The sequence below is a fragment of the Dendrobates tinctorius genome, unplaced genomic scaffold (assembly GCF_039654945.1).
Source record: "Dendrobates tinctorius isolate UK_male_01 unplaced genomic scaffold, ASM3965494v1 ptg000223l, whole genome shotgun sequence".
Classification (NCBI taxonomy): domain Eukaryota; kingdom Metazoa; phylum Chordata; class Amphibia; order Anura; family Dendrobatidae; genus Dendrobates; species Dendrobates tinctorius.
In genome coordinates, this window is record NW_027361890.1 from 10,721,895 (window position 1) to 10,741,716 (window position 19,822).

Genomic DNA, 19,822 nt, shown 5'->3' on the forward strand with positions numbered 1-19,822 from the left:
GATGTGGATTTGCCAGAAAGTGCTCCTCCACCCAGCACTCGCAGTGCATCATTGACACCGGGAACATTGGCCCACATGTCAGATTATGCCTTGCAGATCCTAAAAAGGGACCCCCGCATTGCCAAAATGATGAACGATGACGACTACTGGTTGGCCAGCATCCTGGATCCACGCTATAAAGGCAAATTACAAAACATCATGCCACAGGAGAACCTTGACCTAATATTGGCTAATAAACAAGCAACTCTGGTAAATCGGTTGCTTGAGGCATTCCCAGCACACAGCAGCGATGATGGTTCTCACACGAGCTGTACGGGCCGGGGGCAGCTTGGCAGAGGTGTTCGTGGTGCACACAGCAGAAGTGGCGTTGGAGACAGGGGTTTCATGACAATGTTGTGGACTGATTTTTCAAATACCGCTCACACAACTGGTAATACTGCATCGATGGAAAGTGACAGGAGACAGCAGTTGTCAACTATGGTAACAAACTACTTTTCCTCCCATATCGATGTTCTCCCACACAGGTCATTCCCCTTTGACTATTGGGCCGCTAAACTGGACACCTGGCCTGAATTGGCACAATATGCCTTACAGGAGCTCGCTTGCCCAGCTGCAAGTGTGCTATCGGAAAGAGTCTTCAGTGCAGCTGGATCAATCCTGACAGAAAAAAGGACCCGTCTGTCAACCCAAAATGTGGATGATCTAACCTTCATTAAAATGAACCACGCATGGGTTTCCAAGGATTTTGTCCCACCTTCCCCTGATGACACATAGGGTGACAGAAAAATGGCTTGCTTTGGTCCACCTCTTCCTGGTACTTCACCTATTTCGCCTTTTGCATCAGCTGAATGTCCAACATCAACATATGCCACTTTCTAAAACTCCCTAACTGTGCTGCCTCCCCCCCATGGCCGGGGTCACCACCTACCGCACGACACCGTGCGAGTGCCGTTGCCCTGGACAGGTGGGTAGGCCGACTCTTGGGCGCGGGCACTGGCACAGGGTCCCTCATAGTGCAATCAAGTGTCTCTGACGGTGGTGGTGCACACCCGCCGTCAGACACACCGCTGTACTATGAGGGGCCCAGTGCCAGTACCGACGCCCACGAGTGGGCCCCCCTTGCTTGGGCAGGGCCCCAGCATTTGCAATCTTTACCTCTCCCTGCTCCTCCGCTGTGTAATCTGGGCCGTCAAATCCATACTGTGCCTGACACCGTCTGAGCCTGCCTCCTGAGACATATATTTTGAATGTGTACGCTATCCATACATGTTATCCAGGGATACGGTACCCTTTCTAACCTTTGTGCAATCACGTGCAATCCATACTGGGCCTAACACCGTCTGAGCCTGCCTCATGTTGTATAGACATATATTTTGAATGTGTACGCTATCCATACATGTTATCCGGGGATACGGTACCCTTTCTAACCTTTGTGCAATCACGTGCAATCCATACTGGGCCTAACACCGTCTGAGCCTGCCTCCTGAGACATATATTTTGAATGTGTACGCTATCCATACATGTTATCCAGGGATACGGTACCCTTTCTAACCTTTGTGCAATCACGTGCAATCCATACTGGGCCTAACACCGTCTGAGCCTGCCTCATGCTGTATAGACATATATTTTGAATGTGTACGCTATCCATACATGTTATCCAGGGATACGGTACCCTTTCTAACCTTTGTGCAATCACGTGCAATCCATACTGGGCCTAACACCGTCTGAGCCTGCCTCCTGAGACATATATTTTGAATGTGTACGCTATCCATACATGTTATCCAGGGATACGGTACCCTTTCTAACCTTTGTGCAATCACGTGCAATCCATACTGGGCCTAACACCGTCTGAGCCTGCCTCCTGAGACATATATTTTGAATGTGTACGCTATCCATACTTGTTATCCAGAGATACTGTACCCTTTCTAACCTTTGTGCAATCACGTGCGATCCATACTGGGCCTAACACCGTCTGAGCCTGCCTCCTGAGACATATATTTTGAATGTGTACGCTATCCATACATGTTATCCAGGGATACGGTACCCTTTCTAACCTTTGTGCAATCACGTGCAATCCATACTGGGCCTAACACCGTCTGAGCCTGCCTCATGCTGTATAGACATATATTTTGAATGTGTACGCTATCCATACATGTTATCCGGGGATACGGTACCCTTTCTAACCTTTGTGCAATCACGTGCAATCCATACTGGGCCTAACACCATCTGAGCCTGCCTCCTGAGACATATTTTGAATGTGTACGCTATCCATACATGTTATCCAGGGATACGGTACCCTTTCTAACCTTTGTGCAATCACGTGCAATCCATACTGGGCCTAACACCGTCTGAGCCTGCCTCATGCTGTATAGACATATATTTTGAATGTGTACGCTATCCATACATGTTATCCGGGGATACGGTACCCTTTCTAACCTTTGTGCAATCACGTGCAATCCATACTGGGCCTAACACCGTCTGAGCCTGCCTCCTGAGACATATATTTTGAATGTGTACACTATCCATACATGTTATCCAGGGATACGGTACCTTTCTAACCTTTGTGCAATCACGTGCAATCCATACTGGGCCTAACACCGTCTGAGCCTGCCTCATGCTGTATAGACATATATTTTGAATGTGTACGCTATCCATACATGTTATCCAGGGATACGGTACCCTTTCTAACCTTTGTGCAATCACGTGCAATCCATACTGGGCCTAACACCGTCTGAGCCTGCCTCATGCTGTATAGACATATATTTTGAATGTGTACGCTATCCATACATGTTATCCGGGGATACGGTACCCTTTCTAACCTTTGTGCAATCACGTGCAATCCATACTGGGCCTAACACCGTCTGAGCCTGCCTCATGCTGTATAGACATATATTTTGAATGTGTACGCTATCCATACATGTTATCCGGGGATACGGTACCCTTTCTAACCTTTGTGCAATCACGTGCAATCCATACTGGGCCTAACACCGTCTGAGCCTGCCTCCTGAGACATATATTTTGAATGTGTACGCTATCCATACATGTTATCTGGGGATACGGTACCCTTTCTCACCTTTGTGCAATCACGTGTAATCCATACTGGGCGTGAGAACGGCTGGCGAGCTGTTAAGCAAGCTACAGCACCTGTCCAGACAAGTACAGGGATTCCCTAGCGAGGAGACTTATTTGATTGTTTTCAATGTTGGGACAGCAATTTTTGGGGAGCACTATACTCTGGAGAATGATAGATGGGGCCCACCATACACTGGAACATTCCAAAGGTGGACATCAGACACTGGAGCAGCATTTACAGGGCCCATTATACATTAGAGCATTAGAAATGGGGCCCATTATGTTTGGAGCATTATTTAGGCCCATAAGACAGTGGAGCTTCATCCATGGGGACCAACATATACTGTAGCATTATGTGGAGCTCATCATATACTGTTTCAAACATTATATGGGACCAATGATTCTGTATGGAGAAATAGATGGGCCTCGTCATGAGATGTAAAAAGTGAGGTATTTTTCTTTGTACTATACCGCTATTTCTCTGCCGTATCGGAGCATGATGAGTTGTGGTATGTGTTAAAGGGGCGCTCTTTCGCCCAGGGCACATGAAAACCTGCAGCCAGCCCTCCCCCCCCACAGTTTGTAGCCAAATAACCCCCATTTTTCAGTGCGTAACTTGTATTATGAAGTTAATTAAGGTTGACAAGCTTAAGAAAGAAGAATTGATGCTTTTGGCATTCAAATGGGCACTGTAGGTGTGTTTCCTGTCCTCCTCTCACTGCCGACTTTTATTCCCCATTGACTTACATTGGGTTTCGTGTTTCGGGACGACCCCGACTTTTCCCTATAATCGGACGATCTTGCTCGACCCGACTTTTGGAAAAGTCGGGTTTCACGAAACGAAACGCGACTCTAAAAAACCAAAAGTCGCTCAACTCTATTGATAAAAGCTCCAAAAGTCAAAAAAATTGTGGGAAAATGAATATAAATCCACACCAATGTGATGAAAGGTGAAAAATAAAATATTTATAAAGAAAAAAGAAGAAGTCTTTGAGTCTTTTTTACCTCAGACAGGATCTCTCACAGTGACACGGCATCAACCGACACCATTTTAGCAGGCCGCAGTCTTTGCCACAGGATAAAATGTCCTAGGTATATCCCATTTTGACTGGAAACGTCTGAAAACGTGCCAAACAACTTGCTGAATAAAAATAAGTATGAATGAGAGGGAAAATTTAGAAATATAGTTGCGTAGTCAGTAGCTGTAAAGGGTTACCTCAGGAGCACGCACGCAGTGCGACTTACATCACCTGCGCCTAGGCCACGCCCCCAGTGCAGTTTATTTCATCCCACTAGCCTTCCCTTCACCAGAAGCTACATAGTCCATGTTTTTCGGATCATAGCATATGTGGAAAGTCCTATATGCCAATGCATTCATTCTAGCTTGTAGAGATACTTTTCAGGTTGGTCAGTTACTTAAAGTTCATGTGGTTACTGTCACAGAGTGACTGGCCCAGTGTGACACGACCCAGTGATTGGTTGGTCACCAAAAAATTAAGCGACTCAACGCCGATGGAATAAGGGAGAGGAAGGCCCTGACAATAGGCAACCAGGGACGGTCACCTCCTGATCTCAACATGAGCCTGTCCCTGGTCTAACCTAACACCCTATGCAGGTCCTTGCCCCTGCCAACGTGAGAATATCTCGTCCCTAACCTGTCACCTTAAACCTCCCTTGCTAGTGCACTGGCCGGCTTAGGACACTATCCTAGCCACTACAGCTAAGAAACACAAGGGGAGAGGAACAGACACAAAAGGGATGAGGTAACAAAAACACAGCACTTAGCTTATCTGCACCACTGCAAACTCCACACCACAGATAGCACAGCAACAGGACCCCAATACACCAAACTTGACTGAACACCAGAGAGCTGCTTCTGCTTGGTGGGTATCCAGAAAGGACCTGTATTACCAACAGTCAGCTGATCCATCAGGTGACCTTTTAACCCCTTCACTACCAAGGGTGGTTTGCACGTTAACTCCCGGGCCAATTTTTACAATTCTGACCACTGTCCTTTTATGAGGCCATAACTCTGGAACGCTTCCATGGATCCCGGTGATTCTGACAGTGTTTTCTCATGACATATTGTACTTCATGCTAGTGGTAAAATTTCATTCTTAAAGCTTGCATTTATTTGTGAAAAAAATGGAAGTTTGGCGAAAATGTTGAAAATTTTGCAATTTTCCAACTTTGAATTTTTATGCCCCTAAATCACAGAGATATGGCACACAAAAATCTTAATAATTAACATTTTCCACATGTTTACTTTACATCAGCACAATTTTGGAACCAAAATTTTTTTTTGTTAGGAAGTTATAAGGGTTAAAAGTTGACCAGCGATTTCTCATTTTTGCAACACCATTTTATTTTTACGGACCACATCACATTTGAAGTCACTTTGAAGGGTCTATATGATAGAAAATACCCAAAAGTGACACCATTCTAAAAACTGCACCCCTTAAGGTGTTAAGGTGCTCAAAACCACATTCAAGGAGTTTATTAACCCTTCAGGCGCGTCACAGGAATTTTTTAAATATTTAAAAAAAAATGAACATTTAACTTTTTTTCACAAAAAAAATATTTCAGGTTCAATTTTTTTTATTTTACCAAGGGTAACAGGAGAAATTGGACTGCAAAAATTATTGTGCAATTTGTCCTGAGTACACTGATACCTGATATGTGGGGGGAACCACTGTTTCGGCGAATGGCAGAGCTCAGAAGGGAAGGAGCGCCGTTTGACTTTTACAATGCAAAAATGGCTGGAATTCAGATGGGACGCCATGTCACGTTTGGAGAGCCCCTGATTTACCTAAACAGTGGAAACCCCCAACAAGTAACCCCATTTTGGAAACTAGACCCCCCAAGGAACTTATCTAGATATGTGGTGAGAACTTTGAACCCACAAGGGCTTCACAGAAGTTTATAACGTACAGCGGTACAATTAAAAAATCATATTTTTTCCACAAAATGATCTTTTCACCCCCAATTTTTATTTTCCCAAGGGTTGTTAACAGGACCCTAAAAGTTATTGTGCAATTTGTCCTGAGTACGCTAATACCCCACATGTGGGGGTAAACCACTATTTGGGCGCATGGCAGAGCTCGAAGGGAAGCAGCGCCATTTGACTTTTTTGGCTGGAATTGAGATCGCACACCATGTCGGGTTTGCAAAGCCCCTGATGTACCAAAACAGTGGAATCCCCCCACAAATGACCCCATTTTGGAAACTAGACCCGCCAAGGAACTTATCTAGATGTGTGGTCAGAACTTTGAACCCCCAAGTGCTTCACAGAATTTTATAACGCCCAGGCGTGAAAATAAAAAAATCATATTTTTTTTCCACAAAAATGATAATTTTGCCCCCAATTTTTTATTTTCCTAAGGGCAACAGGAGAAATAGGACCCCAAAAGTTGTTTTGCAAATTGTCCTGAGTAGGCTGATACCCCATATGAAGGGGTAAAACACTGTTTGGGTGCATGGCAGAGCTTGGAAGGGAAGGAGCACCATTTGACTTTTTCAACGCAGAATTGGCTGGAATTGAGATCAGACGCCATGTTGCGTTTCGAGAGCAACTGATGTGCGCAAATAGTGGAAACCCCCAATTCTAACACCAACCCTAACCCCAACACACCCCTAACCCTAGCCCTAACCCTAGCCCTAGCCCTAACCCTAATGGGTAAATGGAAAATACATTTTGTTAATTTTATTATTTTTCCCTAACTAAGGGGGTGATAATGGGGGGTTTGATTTACTATTTATGGCCGTTTTTATATTTCGCAGCTGTCACACGCTAAAAGACGCTTTTTATTGTAAAAATAGTTTTTGCATCACCACATATTGAGAGCTATAATTTTTCCATATTTTGACCCACCGAGTCATGTGAGGTCTTATTTTTTGCAGGACGAGTTGACGTTTTTATTGGTACCATGTTCGGGCATGTGACATTTTTTGATCGCTTTTTATTTCGTTTTTTGGGACGCAGAATTTACAAAAAACAGCGTTTTATGAATTTCTTTTGGGTGGTGCGTTTACGCCGTTCCGCGTGTGATAAAATTGATAAAGGGGTTTTCTTCTTCGGGTCAGTACGGTTACAGCGATACCTCATTTATGTCTTTTTTTATGTTTTGGCGCTTTTATGCAATGAAAACAATTTTATATAAAAAATAATTATTTTTGCATCGCTTTATTCTGCGAGCTATAACTTTTTTATTTTTTTGCTGATAATGCTGTATCATGGCTCGTTTTTTGCGGGACAAGATGACGTTTTCAGTGGTACCATGGATATTTATATGCGTCATTTTGATCGCACGTTATTGCACTTTTCGTTCGGCAGTATGATAATAAATCATTATTTTTTGCTTTGTTTATTATTTTTATTTTTTAAGGGGTTCGCTTAAGGGGTTAACTAATGGGACAGTTTTATAGGGCGGGTTGTTATGGATGCGGCGATACCAAATATGTGTACTTTTGTTTGTTTGTTTTTTTTCATTTCCAAAAAATGAATTTATTGGGGAATATTTTTTGTTTTTTTCATTTATTTAGCAATTTTTTTAAAATTATTTTTACATTTTTTTTTTTTTTACTTCATTACAATGTCCCAGGGGGGACATAGCTGTCATGTGACAGATCGCTGATCTAAATTTCTTAATAAATAACTTTCCACATGTCTACTTTACATCAGCACAATTTTGGAAACAATTTTTTTTTTTGTTAGGAAGTTATAAGGGTTAAAAGTTGACAAGCGATTTCTCATTTTTACAACAAAATTTACAAAACCATTTTTTTTTAGGGACCACATCATATTTAAAGTCATTTTGAGGGGTGTACATGACAGAAAATACCCAAAAGTGACACCATTTTAAAAACTAGACCCCTCAAGGCGCTCAAAACCACATTCAAGAAGTTTATTAACCCTTTACGTGCTTCACAGGAACTAAAGCAATGTGGAAGGAAAAAATGAACATTTAACTTTTTTTGCAAAAAATTTAATTCAGAACCAATTTTTTTTATTTTCACAAGTGGTAAAAGAGAAAATAAACCACAAAATTTGTTGTGCAATTTCTCCTGAATATGGCAATACCCCATATGTGGGGGTAAACCACTTTTTCAGCGCACGGCAGAGCTTGCAAGGGAAGGAGCGCTGTTTGACTTTTTCAACGCAGAATTGGCTGCAATTGAGATCGGATGCCATGTTGCGTTCAGAGAGCCCGTAATGTTCCTAAACAGTGGAAACCCCCAATAAGTGACTCCATTTTGGAAACTAGACCCCTTAAGGAACTTATCTAGATGTGTGGTGAGCACTTTGAACCTTCAAGTGCTTCCCAGAAGCTTATAACGTAGAGCCGTGAAAATAAAAAATAATTTTTTTTCCACAAAAATTATATTTTCGCCCCCAAATTTTTATTTTTACAAGGGTAACAGGAGAAATTAGACCACCAAAGTTGTTTTGCAATTTGTCCTGAGTACGCCCATACCCCATATGTGGGGGTAAACCACTGTTTGGGAGCACGGCAGAGCTCAGAAGGGAAGGAGTACCGTTTGACTTTTTCAATGCAGAATTGACTGAAATTGAGATTGAACGCCATGTCGCATTTGGAGAGCCCCTGATGTGCCTAAACAGTGAAAAATACCCACAAGTGACACCATTTTGGAAACTAGACCCCTGAAGGAACTTATCTAGATATGTGGTGAGCACTTTGATTTTTTAGCCCGCTATGTTTTATTTTATCAAGGGTAACAGGAAAAATTGGACCACAAAAGTTGTTGTGCAATTTGTCCTGAGTACAATGATGCCCCATATGTGGGGGGACCACTGTTTGGGCGCATGGGAGAGCTCGAAAGGGAAGGAGCGCCATTTTGGAATGCAGACTTTGATGGAATGGTCTGCGGGCGTCATGTTGCGTTTGCAGAGCCACTGATGTGCCTAACAGTATAAACCCCCCACAAGTGACCCCATTTTGAAAACTAGACCCCTGAAGGAGCTTATCTAGATATGTGGTGAGCACTTTGAACCCCAAAGTGCTTCACAGAAGTTTATAGATGCAGAGCCGTGAAAATTTTAAAAAAAAAATTTTCCTCAAAAATGATTTTTTTTTAGCCCGCTATTTTTTATTTTCCTAAGGGTAACAGGAGAAATTGGACCACAAATGTTGTTGTGCAATTTGTCCTGAGTACGCTGATACCCCATATGTTGGGGGGAATCACTGTTTGGGCGAATGGGAGAGCTCAGAAGGGAAGGAGCACCATTTTGGAATGCAGACTTTGATGGAATTTTCTGTGGGCGTCATGTTGCGTTTGCAGAGCCACTGATGTGCCTAAACAGTATAAACCCCCCACTAGTAACCCCATTTTGGAACCTAGACCCCCAAAGGAGCTTATCTAGATATGTGGTGAGCACTTTGAACCCCCAAGTGTTATGATTTGGTCATTGAGGAGGAAAGCAAGACCAAGCTAAGTCACAGAAAACCAGAGAGGTTGGTAACTAAGCGGATTGCACACCCCTGATCCTATCCACACAACTAGCAGTAGCCGTGGAGTGTACCTATGATGATTCTAGACGCCTCGACACAGCCGGAGAGCTAAATAAGCCTAACGCAAGAAAGGGGAAATCTAAACTGCCCCAGAGCAGACCCCAAAGGAATAGATAGCCCCCAAACATATATTGTCGGTGAGACAAGATGAAAACTCAAACGCAGGTAGGAAAATAGGCTGAGAAAACAATGGGGCCCACACTAACTAGACAGGAAAGGAAAGACACTGTCTGCAATCACGCAAAAAACCCTGCAAAAAATGTCCAACAAGTCTGATAGAAAAATACTGAAGTCACTCGACTTCGCCCACTATATCAGCACTCTGGCATATTCTGAAAGCAGAGCAAAAAGAGGCCAATCTAATAAGGGACAAAAACAAACTGGCACAAGCAGTAACATAAGGATGGAAATTCAGCACAGCCCCAGCCAGGGCAGGCTGACCACACAAAACTGAATAGACAAAACCAAATCAAATGTGAACAATAGCAAAAGAACACTTAGCTTGAGCATGCAGGGACTGAGCTGGAAACTAAGACCTCAGGAAGCAGGAAAAATCATCAGCAGGGATACAGAGAGTCAGCTGTCTTAAATCCAGTCAAAAACTCCAGATGTCCAATCGTCCTCCTCATTATCAGGTGGCAGGCCTGTTAATTAGATCAGCTCCATTACCTCCTGTAACCACCAGAGGGAGCCCGGAAAGAGAACTTGCAACCCCTCTGTCAATATAACCAGATCCACAACCTTCAGTAATCACCAGAGGGAAGCCAGAGAGAGAATTCACAACACCCAAGTGCTTCACAGAAGTTTATAAACGCAGAGCCGTGAAAATAAAAAATTTTTTTTTTTTCAAAAATGATTTTTTTAGCCCGCTATTTTTTATTTTCCTAAGGGTAACAGTTGAAATTGGACCACAAAAGTTGTTGTGCAATTTGTTCTGAGTACGCTGATACCCCATATGTGAGGGGACCACTGTTTGGGCGCATGGGAGAGCTCGGAAGGGAAGGAATGTTCTGTGGGTGTCATGCTGCGTTTGCAGAGCCCCTGATGTGCCTAAACAGTATAAACCCCCCACAAGTGAAATTTTGGAAACTAGACCCCCCAAGGAGCTAATCTAGATGTGTGGTGAGCACTTTGAACCTCCAAGTGCTTCACAGAAGTTTATAACGCAGAGCCGTGAAAATAAAAAGTCTTTTTTTCCACAAAAGTGATTTTTTTTAGCCCCCAATTTTTTTATTTTCCCAAGGATAACAGGAGAAATTAGACCCCCAAAGTTGATAAATAGTGGAAACCCCTCAATTCTTGCTCCAATCCTAACCCCAACACACCCCTAACCCTAATCCCAATGCTAACCCTAATCCCAATCCTAATCCCTAATCCTAATTCTAACCCTAATCCTATTTCGCCCTAACCCTAATTCTAACCCTAACCCTAATTCTAGCCCTAACCCTAATTCCAACCCTAACCATAATTCTAGCCCTAACCCTAATTCCAACCCTAACCCTAATTCTAACCCTCACTCTAGCCCTATCCCTAGCCCTAACCCTAGCCCTAATGGAAAAATGAAAAAAAAATATTTTCTTTAATTCATTATGTTTGCCTATATAAGGGGGTGATAAACGGGGGGGCTATTTACTATTTTTTTTATTTTGATCACTATGATAGTTTATCATAGTGATCAAAATGAATGAATGGAATCTGCCGGCCGGAGCCTGCAGATTCCTGGCGGGTGCACTGCGCATGCGCCCGCCATTTTCTCCGGATCCAAGATGGCGGCGCCCACCGGAGGAAGCCGCAGGGATCCAGGACCACCGGGAGGGGACAGAGGACCACCGGGACGTACAGGGGGGGGATCGGGGACCTTATTTCTCTCTCCTCTGATGTGCGATCACATCAGAGGAAAGAGAAATTAAATGTAAAATTGCGGCTTTATAGGGTTAATAACGGTGATCTCAAAAGCGGGGTCAGTAAAAACCGACCCGATTCATGTTCTCTGGGGTCTCGGCCTCCCCCGGCAGCCGAGACTCCAGAGAAAATCGGACACTGGGGGGGGGCACTAATTACTTTCTCCAGAGCGCCATGAATTAACGGCGCTGTGGTTTAAGTACCCTTAATTACCGCCGTTAAAAGGCGTATCGGCCATTGTTAAGGGGTTAATAGAATTCCTCATAAGGGCATACATCTGCAAATCAGATCTCATTTATTACAAACAACCAAGAGACTAAACATTCATGAGAAAAAAAATCAATCAAATACTGTACCTGACTTGGCTAAGGGTTTGCTGTGTGTGGTGTTTGATTGCATGTTAGAAATACAGCTCTATCAAGCGAATGGTGTGAAAAGTTAAGAGAAGAGATCATTGTTGTACACAAGCCAAGAAAAGGATGCAAAAAGATACCAAAGGTGTTGAATGTTCTTGGCGATACAGATAGAGGTTTAGTTCACAAAATGAAAAGTTTAAGGTGTAGTGACCCCGTCCAGAGTGTGTCTGTCCCTTTAAGTAATACTGAATTGTGAGTAGCTTCTGTACACTACTGCTCACTCCCTAACTGGCTCTCTACATTATTTGTAAGCTGTAATTCTTCATTTCTAGTCACCTTCATTTTAGATGCAATGCATTTCTCGTTTGCTGTGTTCTGTCGCCATCTAATGGTGAAAGTGTACAATGACTGAATTATTGTTTTGTAAGGATCTGAGATGTGAATTTGGTCTCCTATTGGCCAGCTCCTAGTCACATGGTCAATAGGAGGAGCTGTTTTCCAGGCAAGTCTAGAATGTTCTTTAGTCTGAGGAATGCCTTCAGGGAGAGCAGACCACACGTGGAGGAGGTTTTTACCTCAAGATCTCCTGCAGGTGTAAAAGCCTGAGTTCCCTCTAACCTGTACAGACATCATTCTATTTCTGACAGGATTCACCACATGTAAAGTATTGCTGACAGGATTCACCATATCTAAAGTATTGCTGACAGGATTCACCACATCTAAAGTCTTTATGACAGGATTCACCACAGTTTCTACATTCAACTATAAGTACTTGTGCACGTGCCGTGACACACTGTGGTGCTAACCCCAAGTACAGGTCTGTAACCTCTAATTGCTGGGTCAACATCCCTCTGTAAAATACTAAAAGACATTGTCCAGTGCTCTTAAAGCTCCAGACCCCAATCACATCTCAGCATCTAAGTGTGAACTGTAATTGCCATGGACTACCCATGAGAGACTGTTCCTTATTTGTTCCAAGTTATAATTTCCATTCCTGCTGAAGTAAAAGCAACTGTTATCCCCGAGACTGGTGTGTGTCATAATTCCTTTGGCTGCGGACACCGTGTGGGGGTGGATAGCAGAGAATGTTCGGCTTGGTCATTACAAAGGAAAACTGGCTGCTCTACCTGAACATGGCAGAAAGAAGAATATACTGAGAAGACAGGTGGTGCTAATACCTGCAGCAAGATTAGGTGGCAGCAGGCGCTGATATTTCAGTTTGGACAGGAAGTTGTGTACAAAACACTGAAGGTATCCATGCACGGACTCTGAGATGTAAACCTCTACTAATCCATAGATATAAAAAAGTGGGTTGCAACATGTTTAAAACCATATAAATAAGTCACAGAAGTTTTTGAATTATGTTCAGTGGAGAGATAAAACAGCACTGGAACTTATGGGGCTTATGGATTTGTCTTATTTCTAGAGGAAGAAGAGTTAAGCTTGCACTGAAAAGAGAACCCTATCTACAGTGAATAGTGACAGGGCTTGATGATGCCTAGGGCACTGGACACCTGCAACATGTGGAAAGAAAGGTGATTTCAAATAGGTGTCAAGAAACTGTAGACATACTTCTTGTGTAGACGCTGAAACCTCAAAGTCCACCAACACTTGATTTCAGAAGAATTCCTGGAACATTCTTGCGTGGCAGTCAAAATTGCCTAAAATACTTTATAGAAAATCCTTGGTGGGATTTGAAGAAAACGGTGGCACACCCAATCCCAAAGGTATTAGTGACCTGGAGGCCATTAACAATGAGGAGTGAGATGAAAATTCCTCAGGATGAAATTCCTCAGGAACGCTGCCAGAAGCTGGTGTCTGTCTATGTATCACATTTGCAGCAGGTCATAACAGCTAAAGAGTCCGCTAATGAGTACTAAAGATACTTTTCATGAAGGGGATGAATACTTCTGAGACAGTGGAGTCAGCAAGACTGGCATTTTGTGTTGAATTTGTAGAAACTACTAGTCATATCAGTTTATTGGTTTATTGAAAAATTTGTAAATGTTGCTAATAAATCTAATTTACAATAGGGATTGAATAATTTTGATTGCAACTATAAAAGTAATTTAGACAAAATTGCATTTGTACAGATATACACCAGCGCTACCAATAGAAAGGGAGGGCTGCTGGAGCATTTGTGTTCAATAAAGCCGTGATACCAGCTTCATGGTGTCTGCCTCTGTATTATTAGTTCAGCTTAAACAAGGGTTTTTCATTTCTTAGGTTTTAGTTTGCCAACATTCATAAGTATTTACCTCACAGGAGCCCCCCGGGACTGTGCTGGTTTCAACCACACTGTAATTGTGGTTTCTGTTTCATTCAAAGAGGCCTCAGCTTCTGAATCAGTGAGAGAAGGAGCTGTGAGGGCAGTTTACAGAGAGCATTTGTTAGAAAAGTATAGATCTTGCAAAGAACACAGACAGTAAAAGTTACCTAAGAATACAGGAAAAGAAAATAGTTTTAAACCTGCAATTTTTGTAGCTATGCGGGTTGTGACTGGTGGTCCAAACCCCTTGCTAGTGCTCGCTCTTATAGTGAATGAGTAGGTGGAGCCAGGATACAACCCAACAAACAGATGATGAGTCTCATTGCGTAGTTTAAAGATCCGACCTTTTTGATTTGCCAGCTCTGCACTTGGATCTAGAGAACCTACAGCCTTGTATGAGATCTGAGGGAAGAAGATGCATTACAGTAGATATGGTTACAGCTCATAAGCATCCTACCAATACAGTCAAACTGAGAATTGTAGAATTGCTGACAAAAGCCACTCTCTTTGTACCTCATACATTGAGATGACCCCATTGGTCTCATTAGGAGCTTTCCACTGTAGGTAAATCTTTTCCTCAAAAGGTCCCCCCTGTATGGACTCCAAAGGGATGGGGCCTGGCACTGAAAAGGCAGATAGTATCTGTTACTAACTACTAGCTAAATACCTATCATTTATACATTTCCAATGAGTCTTTGCAATATACATTTTACAGGGGTGGACACAGACAGAAGAGGGCCTCTGCTTGACAACAATATATGGGCCTCTTTATAATCCAGTATTTCATTATGATGCACTCCTTTATGTGTCATTAACTTTTTTTTGCTGCTTGCCCTTGTGTGACTGGACAGGTTACACCAATGATATGTCCGCCCCTGACTTTTTACTTATCTATAAATTACTACAAGTTACAAACATGATAACAACAATCAATGGGTAAACACAACAATATACTTTTATTATTGCTACTACTTACCATCCTCTTCAGTGTGTACTACAACCTCTCCGCTTTCCATTCTCCCTTCAGGGTTGCTGAGTGCAAGTTTCAGGTACACGGCGGTGTGAGGACGTAGACCCCTCAAGGTGTAATGACTTGATGTCAGAATCAGCTCTTCGGTTTCCACTCGTTCCTCTCCTAGTTGGTAGCTATAGTGTAGTGTTAAATTATAACTATGACATCGGGTTACAGTGTAGCCAAATGGTTCCCATTGTAGAGTTAGTTGGCGAGCCCTGATATCCACTAGTTCCACATTTTGGGGTCCATGCACAGGCTCTGTGAAGATATAACATTTCACATACAGTATATAAGCATCCAACAAATGGAAAATATTTTCAGATATCAGTTTTATGCCCTTAAGAGCTATGTGTAAAAAGGATCTGAACCCAACACAGAGTCAAAATTGGGACTGGGCGTTTTATGGGTTTAATTATCATTTGGATCATCTTACAACTACTTTGCTTATATGCTGCAAAAACGCATTGATGGATGCGTTAAGCATAGCAATAGACATCCATTTACCTGAAAAATGTCTTTTTGCCCTTAGGTCGGATAAAATACATAATCAGATTTTTTTTACTGTTTAGGAAAGTGCAGTAGAGTGGACCACTGCAAAAAATGGACCCAGCTGCTGATCTCCTGTGTATCAGACATTTGCCAATCACATACAGTAGTTACATAGTTGCGTAGGTTGAATAAAGACCTAGGTCCATCAAGTTCAACCTTTCTTCACTAACTGTACATTTCGTCACAAGTCTAACTATAATCCGCAATGTTACGTGTATCAAGGAAATCATCCATCCCTTTTTTAAAAGCTGTTATAGTGTCTGCCAATACTACTTCCTGTGACAGAGCATTCCACAGACTGACTGCTCTAACTGTAAAGAGCCCTTTCCTGTTTAGCTGTCGGAATGGCCTTTCTTCCACCCGTAATGAGTGCCCCCTAGTCCTCAGCACGGTCCTTGGAAGGAACAAGTCATGTGCCAGTGTTTTGTACTGGCCACACATATATTTATACATGTAAAAAAGATCCCCTCTGAGGCGTGTTTTTTCTAAGCTAAACAAGCCCAACTTTTCCAACTTCTCCTCATATGAGAGACCTTCCATCCCTTGTAATAATCTAGTTGCCCGTCGTAGAACTGATTCTAACTTCTGAATATCTTTTTTAAAATGTGGAGCCCAAAACTGGATCCCATATTCCAGATGTGGCCTCACCAGTGATTTATAAAGGGGTAATCATATGTTAGGATCGCAAAATTTTATCTCTCTTTTTATACATCCTAAAATCTTGTTTGCTTTTGCAGCTGCTGCTTGACATTGAGTACTGATGCTCAGCTTACTTGTAACCAGAATACCCAAGTAGTTCTCCTGTTCTATAGTCCAGAGTATACTCCCAATTAGTGTATGTGCAACAATAGGATTACTCCGTCCTAGGTGCATTACTTTACATTTATCTATATTAAATCTCATTTGCCAAGTGTTTGCCCATTCGGTCATCTTATTCATATCGTTTTGCAATATTGTAATGTCAAGGTCAGATTTTAATATCTTGCATAGTTTGGTGTCGTTAGCAAAGACTGACATTTTACTCTCAATCCCATCTGTAAGGTCATTAATAAAGAGGTTAAAAAGAATTGGTCTTAGCGCAGATCCCTTTGGTACACCACTGCTGACTATATCCTATTTAGAGAACGTACCATTTATGACAACTCTTTGTTTCATGTCATTTAGCCAATTCCCTACCCATCTGCGTACAGTTTCCACCAGTCCTTGCTTCTGTAGCTTAAGTGTAAGTCTGTTATGTGGAACTGTATCAAATGCCTTTGCAAAGTCCAGATAACCACATCAGCCGCATTACCTACATCCAGATTTGCACTCACCTTCTCATAGAAACTCAACATGTTAGTTAGACCCGACTTATTCTTCATGAATCCATGTCGGTTGTCAGTTATTATATTATTCTCTGCAATATATTTCTGCAGGTCATCTCTTATAATGCCCTCAAAAATTTTGCACACTACTGATGTCAGTCTTACCGGATTGTAGTTGCCTGGATCCACCTTCTTACCTTTCTTAAATATTGGTACCGGTACCACCTGAGCCATCCTCCAATCTTAACCAGTGTCCCATATGGCTCCATTTAAATCTCCAGATTGCATACTACTAAATGTTTTCATCTCTTCACTTTTTATTGTGTTCCCAACCACACAGGCTTGGCCAAGCCTAAGATGTTCGTCTACATTAAGGTAGCTTTGCATAGATATTTGTCTCATGCCACCATCTGAAAGCTTATGGTCTAGCGGTAAATTGGATCTCTTCATCTTGTTAGAATCAGGAAATTTGCAATTTTCTGAAGTTCTTGTGAAAGATGAAGAAGTGATGAATTCACTTCCAATAGGCTCTGGCCTTAAGGTAGATAAGATTAGTGAGGTTGCTGGGAGAGTATGATAGGTGTCATACCAGTATGGGAAACTTTGTTCAGCATCTACTGGAGAGTCTCCATCTGCATCAGAAATTACACTGATTTGATTGTTTTGTGTCATGATCCATTTTTGGATTTGTGGCAGATTAAAACGTTTTTCCTTTCAGGCCATCGGGGGTTAATGTCAGTTTTTCCCCAGCTGGACGGCTGGTATAATTGCATTGCTGCTGGGTTAGATGATGTGTGGTGACCTCTCTCACATCCTTTAAAAGATTACCTGATGCATCAGCTGACCGTCGGTGTTAGTTCATTCTGCACCGACCTAGTTGGGAGAAGGAGCTTGCTAAAAGTAGTGGTTCTACAGCTGTGTTCCGCTTATCTGGTGTCGTTATCTTGCTGTGCGGTCCTTGGCAGCAGAAAGCTAAATGTTATATTATTGTTCCCCATTTCCTTTTGGTGTCTGTCTTACCTTACCTTGTGTTGTCTTACTGCAGCAATGGAACCAGTGTACTCACTTGCCAATTCCCTATTTAGAGATAGGAGCAGGGCAAGTGAGGGTTTAGGTATCCTGCTCAGCGAAAGGGTGAAAAAACCCATATAGGGGCGTTAGTAAGAGCAGGGCACATCCTCAGGTGAGTGCAGGAGGTGTCCATTCCCTGTTAATAATAATAATCTTGATATAGTGCTAACATATTCAGCAGTGCTTTACAGTTTGCACTCATTGTCATCACTGTCCCCAATGGGGCTCACAATCTAAATTCCCTATCAGTATGTCTTTGGAATGTGGGAGGAAACCAGAGTACCCAGAGGAAACCCACGCAAACACGGGGAGAGCATACAAACTCCTTGCAGATGTTGTCCTTGGTTGGATTCGAATCCAGGACTCCAGCGCTGCAAGGCTGCAATGCTGCAATGCTATCCACTGAGCCACCGTTCTGTTCCCTACCGACAGGGCCCATCATTGTTAAAGTTTCCCCTGGTGTTACCTGGTGTGTTTTTTGTTTTGCCCTTTGGTGACCAACCAATCGTTGGATCATGTCACACTGGTCACTCAGTCCGTGACATTTTGCATGCATATTTGTAGCAAGTTAAAAAGCTCTTCTGCATGGTTACATCAGAACCCAAATATGCCTTCTCCAGTCTGACATCTCCTGCCACAGACAAAGTGCAACAGCCCTGGTATGGGGCTATTCCGTTCACTGTTATCCACCCCCACGCAGTGTCCACAGCCGATTGAATAACCACAGACAACAGGTCTTGGGGATAACAGCTGCTTTACTTCAGCAGAACAGGGAGAAATAACATGGAGTTATGGTAAAAGTTCACGTGGGGAATCCACGGCCAATACAATTCAGGATTGGATTCTGACACAGAATTGAGTTTCTGGAGCTTTAAGAACCTGTTTTAGTTAGAAGCAGTAATTGCGGGTAATTATAAGAGAATTCAGTCTATGGGTGGCATAAAGGCAGAAGAGGGAATATATGTCAATATGTACAGAACTGAAATCCCGTATTCATTTTCTCAGCTGGTCACGGTACGTGCAGAAATATACTTGAAATAAATAACGGATGATTTGCGGTGAGGCGGGGGACCCTCAATTTCCTCAACACACAGAGCAATAGGTTCTTCGGTACAAATTTAGTGCGACCTAATGCTGTAGAAGCATGACTTAAACCGTTCAGCAGGGATCCAGAGTTAAAATAAAGGTTAAAAGTCTTCAACCATTTTGTCAGGGGAAGATCCAAGGCATTAGGCCTGGCTGTGTAAGTCTTGAGATGAAGAGAAGGATGAACCTACAGGCTTGGAGCCAGGAGGGGGTCAGGAGACCCCTCATATGAGGTCTGCTTTGGGTCACATCTTGAACCAGATTCCTCAGGGAATTTTCTAGAACCCTGTTGTCTCCACAGAGACCGGAGGTAGCTCCTCCCATTGAACCTTGGTGACAAGGTCACCGACCAATAGGATAACTCTCAATTCTTGTGTTAGACTTCACATTGTGAGATTAATATATAAATCATGAATATATGAGATTAGTGAGTTTTTGATTCATTTAAACCATATAACAGTAAAAGGATAACTTAGGAGTGAGTTGCAGTGTACAGAAGCTACTCTCGGTCCAGGGTTACTTAAAGGGACATACCCAGTCTGGACCGGGTCACTACAAAAGGAAAACAGATCGGTGTCAAAGCCATATTTCAGCAGGCTGATGTAAGGCCATCTCACAAACCTTCCTCACCTAATATGAAAAATTAGAGTGGTCTCTGTAAGCTCCAT

At 42.6% G+C, this 19,822-nt stretch overlaps 1 protein-coding gene and 1 pseudogene across 9 annotated transcripts in view; both read right to left on the reverse strand.

Moving 5' to 3' along the window:
- Positions 1-19,822, reverse strand: part of PTPRT (protein tyrosine phosphatase receptor type T) — a 648,808-nt gene that overhangs the window by 196,624 nt on the left and 432,362 nt on the right. For all 9 annotated transcript variants that reach the window (XM_073555336.1, XM_073555335.1, XM_073555333.1 and 6 more), the window contains 4 exons: positions 15,106-15,402; positions 14,643-14,752; positions 14,330-14,531; positions 14,119-14,221 (listed from right to left, as the gene is read on the reverse strand). In XM_073555336.1, the coding sequence (XP_073411437.1) occupies positions 14,119-14,221; positions 14,330-14,531; positions 14,643-14,752; positions 15,106-15,402 (712 nt within the window). The remainder of the gene's footprint in view (positions 1-14,118; positions 14,222-14,329; positions 14,532-14,642; positions 14,753-15,105; positions 15,403-19,822) is intronic.
- Positions 17,241-19,822, reverse strand: LOC141058999 (uncharacterized; annotated as a pseudogene).